Genomic DNA, 6,840 nt, shown 5'->3' on the forward strand with positions numbered 1-6,840 from the left:
CATCTAATGAGCTGGGCATTATGTGTGTCAGATTGCCAGCCCCACTGAGGTGATTGGTGGTCGGTGATAATGGTGACATTCGTACTGGACAAGTAGGTCCGGAAGTTTCCGAGGGCCCAGATGATGCCTAGGCATTCTCTTTTCATAGCAGCATAATTCCTTTCAGCCTGGTTAAGGGTGCAGCTGGCACAAGCAAAAATGTGCTCTCACCCCTGCTGTACCTGGGCAAGGACAGTGCCGATTGCCAAGAGGGATACATCTGTGTATAGGCGGAAAGGCAGGGTATAGTTGGGGAAGGCAACAATTGGGGCGGTGATTAGCTTGTTCTTCAGTTCCTGGAAAGCAGCTCTGCTCTCATTTGTCCAAGTGAAAGGCTTTCCCTTCTTGGTTAAGTCGTGGAGGGATCTGGAGATGTCAGCGAACTCTTTTACAAAGTGCCAATAATATGACGCGAGGCCCAGGAAGGCGTGGACTCCGTGAATATCTCGTGGCAGCAGGAGGTCTGCGATGGCCTGCAGTTTGTCAGGGTTGGGCCAGATGCCATCCATCGAGATGACATGGCTGAGGATGGTGACAGTTCAGGCTGTGAGGACTCACTTGGAGGGCCTGAGTTTGAGACCTGCCTGCCGGATATGCAGAAAGAATTTCTTGAGGTGTGGGAGGTGATCTGCCCATGTTTTGCTGAAGATCATGATGTCCTCCAATTACGCCAGGCAGATTTCCCAGGTGAGGCCACTGAAGACAGACTCCATCAGCCTATAGAAGGTGGCAGGGGCGTTGCAGAGTCTGAAGGGTAGAACGTTGAGCTCATAGTGTTTCCCATTGCTAGTGGAAAACGCCGTCTTTGCCCTGTCCTCGGGGTGCATGGGGACCTGCCAATATCCCGACTGGAGGTCCAGGGCTGAGAACCACGAGGCTCCATGTAGGGAGTCGAAGGAGTCTTCTATTCTGGGGAGGGCATGGCATCCTTGATGGTCACATCGTTTAATCGGCGGCAGCCCACGCAAAAATGCATGATGCCATCTTTCTTTTTGATGAGGACGATGGGGGAGGACCACAGGCTGGTGTAGAGTGACACAACACTGGCTTTGAGCATGTACTGGACCTGCCAGTCTTCCTCAGCCCGTTGTTTTTTTTTTTTTTTTGCCAGGATGGTTGGCATATGGGTGGTCTGGTCATATGTATTTCATGTGTCAGGTAGGTGATGTGGCTGATGTCTGTAGGGTCTGAAATGAAGAGGTCTTGGAAATCCAGGAGAAGACAGCGGAGGCTATGTGCTTGATGGGGGGAGAGATGATCAGGCAAGGGTGATAGGGTGGTGGGTTGGGGAAGAGGGGAGGCCGGTGCAAGGCTTGGCTTCATCCAGCTCTCCAACCACTAATCCCCTGGGTAGCATGAGGAGGGGGGTGGAGATGTTGGCTATTCTGACTGGCGACATGGGGGGGGGGGTGAGGAAGGTGGGGGACAGCAGACAGGCCGAGAGGGTCCTGGGTGGTAGGTTGGGGGAAAACAGGACAGAGGCACTGATAGGCCTGTTTAGGTGGAGCCAGGCCTCATGGTGGGGAGGGAATGTTAGGTGGATGCAGTGGTTGCTGGGAAGGTGGGGTGTGGGGGCTGAGGGATGGGCTGAGGGGGGTGGGGGGAAGGAGGGGAGGGTGAAGGGGGTGGGAGGGGTCTGGATGTACACATGGATCGGGGAAAGGGGGAGGGGGATCCGGGGGTTTCTGGAATCAGAGCTGCTGCTTGTGGTAGTCAATGTTTGCGCATAGCTTCTGCAGGAGGTCCAATCCCATGTACCCATTGTGTGCACGGCAGGTGGAGTTGAACACAATAAACTTGTGCTGAGTGGAGACTTGTTGGTGGGCGTCAGTACATAGGGCCCGGGTTTCCCCACGGATGGGTAGGAGGCCAACCCCTGCGTCCATGAGATGAGCTGACGTAGGGAAAGGTGGGCCAAAAGCCGACTTGTTACAGGAGAAGAAGTGACTGTAGAGGCAGGATCTGGTCTCTCCCGTGTTGACCAGAAGCCTCACTTTTACCCCATTCAGTCTCATCTTGTCGTAGACTTGGGGATGGGATTTCTGAGAGGTGGGCCCCGCCACCGTGGGGAGGTGCAGGAGTGGGCCTAAAATGCAGCTCCTGTCGGATCTTGTCCTCCTCTGGTTCCATTTCCCCTGGGGTCAGTGTCCTCTGTGGGTGCAGTGTCATCCTTGGGGCCCTTGTTATCAAGGGAGGACACTTTTTGTCATCCCTGGGTGGCCGGTCTCCGTCTGGCAGCTTTTAATTGCTCTCTGATGTCATGGAATGGACACCAGTGGCTGCAAGCGGTAAATTCCCACGGATTAATGGAAATTAGGTTTTGGTTCTCCTTGGGGCTGGGGCGCTTGTTGGTGGGGTGCGACCTGGGTAGGCTGGATGTTGGCATGGGGTTGGTGTGGGCTGAGGGTGGCCAAGGTTTGCTGGGGAGCGCTGGTCTCCGAGAAGGGAATTTACTGAGCACGTTGATTTGTTGATGGGTGGAGTGGGAGGTCGGGAGGCGCCGTATGGGCTGAAGGTCTTGATCCAGGTCTCCCATAGGGTCATGTATAGTGAAATGTTCTTTGACCATGCCTGGGAGGACCCGTAATATCGTGTTGAATGTGTGTTGTTCCAGGGTTAGAATGTGTTTCCGGGTATGCAGTGGTGATGAACCGCCTGGCCTGGATGAGTGTGTCATCCAGGTTTTTGTCATAAGTTAAACTATCGAGTTGTGGGAGTGCCACAACTCTTCCTAGTGATGGCGTGAGCCTGTATTACTGTTTTGGTAAAGTTTGCCCATGTTAGCTCTGGGACGACTTTCAGTGCGATGCTGGCCGCTGCTTTGCCCAGGAGGGGTAGGGTGACTGTGATTTTTTGTTTGTCGTTCTCAAACCCTATGTCCAGCAGTGGTTTGATTACAGATAGGTATGTGTGTATGTCGTATTGTTCTTGATTGAACTTGGGTAACTGTACATGAGGTTTTGTTGCCATTTTGCTGTTGTACCTTTTTGCTCCTCCTTGGTCAAGAGCCATCGCTGGCCACTAGTGTCATGCTAGGTGTTTTAAGGCCGACTTCTCATCCCTAAAGCACCCTGGCAATTGAGCCGAGGTCCTCTTTTTGAGACTGGGGCTAGAATACACAATTAGAAGAGCAGGACACAAAAACTCTGGGCAACAACCTTACACATATATTAACCAAATCACAATCTCTACACAATACAGTGTGGATTGCACACAATACGCTATTTGTGATCACTTGGGCTGGATGGACTACAGGGTCCTGACTGGCTAATGAGTATCACGCAGGATACTGGATGGACACTGTATGGTACAAAATAGTAACTTAACACACCAGCCTGAGTGCCTTATTAGTTTTTACACAATGATACAGGCACTAACACAACATTGTCTTACATCTGGGAACAAGAGTATGTTGGGTTGTATGTTAGGGTACAAATACTGCACTACGTGTGAATTCTATAGGCACTGTAATCACATTTACCTGAAGTCACTATTGCACTTGGTAGGGCGAGGGGCTCAGGTTATAGTATGGGGACCGCGCAAGCCCCAGGTGTCGGCCAGGTGTAGGAGGGTTCCCGTCAGGTGTCCCTTCTCTCAAGGGCCACGGGACGACCCTCAGTGGTGATGTCGTCGGTTGGGGGCTGTGGTTGGGCATGGAGAGGGGCCCTTAGCTCATGGGGCCTGCCAGGGTGGTCTGGTCCTCTGGGCTGGAACCAAACAGGCTGAGCAGGATCTCTTCCTTGCTACTCTTGGGAGAGGGTTGCCTGGAGCTGGAGAGGGTACGCCCTGGGGGAGCGGGGGCGCCTCAGGGAGTCCAGCGTCTGCGGTCTCCCTCCCACTGGACCGCCGTCAGGGTAGGGCTGCTGCATCTCCTTGGGCAGGAGTCTGTCAGGTGGTTTCCTCCCACAGGCACTGGTTGGATAGCACACACTCCCAGGGGCAGCATGGGGGTAGTGCCACACTGTCTCCAGGCCGAGGGGATCTTCCTGGAGGCTGCATCAGCAAAGAAGAGCAGGGGGAGGGTGGCTGGGGGCCGTCCCTCTTCTGCAGGCGTGGCTGGGGGCTGTCACTGGTGCCCTGCAGGGGGAGGCCTCACCTGCCTGTTGGCCATCACCAGTGTCGTACTCCCGTGGGAAGCTACAGGAGGAGAGGGGACATACCCTTCTCTCCCCAGACACGGCTGGAGGCCGTCGCTTGTTCCTGTAGGAGGGGAGGGGGAAGGAGCAGCACCTGAGTGGCTGGAGAACTATCTGTTTGGGAGCTGCTGAGGCTGTCTTCTTTTAGCGAGTGGTTGAGGCTGTTTCCGTTCGTGTGCGGCTGCAGCCGTCTCTCTTTTTGGTGAGTGGAGGAAGCCGTCTCCCTTTTTTAAGTGGCTGAGGCCGTCTCCTTCTGTGTGTGGCTGGAGACTGTCACAGGGGTGCTGCTCGGGACTAGAGCTTTAGTCCCACCCCGAACCTGTTGAGGGCTAGTCCAGTTGAGAGCTAGTGCCCCCAGACTGAAATCTTCCCACTGGGTCTGTTGCGGGCAATACGGGCACGGGACCGTAGGGGACATATGTCCCTCTAGCCGGGATGACCCGCTTTCCTTTTCAACCTCTCTGTGATTTCCCCCTGGTGTGGGGATCGTGACATCTTGGTGGTGGTTTGCCATGGCGGGTATTTGAACTACTCCCTCCAATCTCTCTCTTTCTCTCTCTCTCTCTTTCATACACACACACACACACACACACACACACACACACACACACATATGCTTGCTTCTCTTTCTGAGCTTATAGGATGCATTATATCACTTATATCACAACAAAAAAAGGGACAAAAATTCTTTACTACATTGAACGTATAGACTATAGAAATTCGTAATATTTACTCCTATACTAGAAGCTTCAGCTCACATACCTCGTTTCATCTTCTCTCACATATAATCTAGATGACCGGTGTCATACAACACTCATTACCAACAGACAGCCTCTACCAGCTCCTCCTTGAGCACCATTGTGGTCACTGAGCCGCACGTGTGTGGGTCCAGCAGGAATCTACGATGCACAGGCTGACATAGGCCTGCATCTTTGTTAGTCTGCGTCTCAGTGTGTGCGGATTAACTAGTAATAATTACGCATATTTCATCCCTGCTCTGTGTTGGATCACCGTTGTGTCAGTGAGCACCTGGCTTATGGTATTCTTTTTGCGCATTTTATATGTGTAATCATTGAAAGGCCGGCTCGGCGAGCCAGACACCACCACCTTAGGAGGAGGGTACAGGGAGGTGACCCCACCTCACAAGGAGATGACGGGGAGGCTCTTTTCACCTGCCGAGCCTCTCGAGCATAAGCGTTGTATCTCTCACATGACCCGATGCCCCTCTTCTCCACAGCCAGACCACCCGGCAGTGTACAGTAAAAGTACACTACACTTCAGTGGAGGGAACACTCGCCAGCATTGGGGTGAGACTTGTAAAGACAAGCTCCCAAGCAGACCCTCGGACACCGAGTCCCCTTGACCGGTCTCCCTTTTGATTGAGGACTCAGGTGGAGCCTAAAGGGCTGCTATCCCCCACAAGGAGCAGCAAACGAGTCATTGCCATCAATTAGTGCTGTCTCCAGGACAGGAGTCCCAGACCCAAAGGCCGGAGAGCAGCCTCTGTCAGAGCTGTGGCAATAGCTGGGCATATCCATCGGGCACCTTCTCCCTGCCTCCAGACTAAGGGCCGGAGAGCAGCCTTCGTTGGAGCTGAGGCAAGAGCTGGGCGTATCCATTGGGCGGCTTCTCCCCGCCTTCGGGACAATGGCTGGAAAGCAGCCTTCGTCGGAGCTGTGGCCATAGTCGGGCATATCCATTGGGCACCTACTCCCTGCTGTCAGGGTCTGTAGAGTCCGAAGAGTCGGTCCTTGAGCGCTCTCCCCCAGTCCGTCCCCAGGCTCCGGTAGAGACAGGCACTACCTGCCCAGACCTCTCCTCCGGTGGTGAAGTGAGGTGTCCCTCTGCCAGTCCCTCTTCACCAAAGGACGTTTCCTATCTCGTTTCAGGGACCCCACCAGAGGCTGGAGCAGACGTGACATCCCTGAGAGCTGGTGTCCTGTCCCTGCAGCCCCTGGTTTTGTTGGATTCCTCCAGGACGAGAGGCCACAGCTCACCCCTGACGGCCTCCTCCCGATGGCGAGACCGCAGCCCCGCTCAGATGGCCGCCCCAGCAGGACATCCCAGCAGCTCACCGCAGACTCTGTCCTCTTCACGCCCGACCCCAGCCCTGGTCCTCCCCTGGTCCTCCCCCGAGACCCCGACTACGACGAAGGGCCGGCACCAAGCAGCGCGCCTCCTGGCCCTCTTCAGTCCCAGCCCCAGCCCCAGGAGCCCATCCTCCTGCCGGGCTGCAGCAGCTAGGGAGCCGCCCCATACACCACCCACTTATTCCCCGAGGACTTGTGGCATACCTACGGAACATCTGCCCCTATACTACTCACTGGGCACCCCACCTCCCATGCTGGCCCGACACCTGAAGCTCCCGGCATAAGCCTTCCTGCCCCTTAGACCTGTCCTCCACTCCGCCAGAACTGTGAGTAGTAGATTCCTGTTTGTGCCCCTCCCAAATCCCTCCCCAGTATCTCGGCCCTCACGAAGGTCCTTCCCCTATCCCCGAGCCCTAGTGATGCACTCTCAACCCTCCCCAGTGTGACTCGCCCCCAGTATGCCACAGTGAACTCTATTACTCACACGAAGTGCCTGACGCCCAGATACGGGACTGTTTCCCTACAGTGACCACCCTCCCCAGTGTTACTCGCTCCCTCACGGAACTGCAATCCCC

At 54.9% G+C, this 6,840-nt stretch overlaps 1 protein-coding gene across 1 annotated transcript; it reads right to left on the bottom strand.

The window, feature by feature from the left end:
* Nucleotides 1–206: 206 nt before the first annotated feature.
* LOC145409600 (uncharacterized) lies at nucleotides 207–548 on the bottom strand. The gene has a single exon (XM_080279952.1). The coding sequence runs from the start codon at nucleotides 546–548 to the stop codon at nucleotides 207–209; it is 342 nt and encodes a 113-aa protein (XP_080136078.1).
* Between the last annotated feature and the right edge of the window lie 6,292 nt (nucleotides 549–6,840).

Source organism: Coenobita brevimanus, chromosome 82 (assembly GCF_032717465.1).
Source record: "Coenobita brevimanus isolate Jiangsu-jjx chromosome 82, ASM3271746v2, whole genome shotgun sequence".
NCBI classification, from domain to species: domain Eukaryota; kingdom Metazoa; phylum Arthropoda; class Malacostraca; order Decapoda; family Coenobitidae; genus Coenobita; species Coenobita brevimanus.

Excerpts from the sequence above, each read along its gene's own strand:
- LOC145409600 (XM_080279952.1), bottom strand. The coding sequence starts at position 548 with ATGGATGGCATCTGGCCCAACCCTGACAAACTGCAGGCCATCGCAGAC.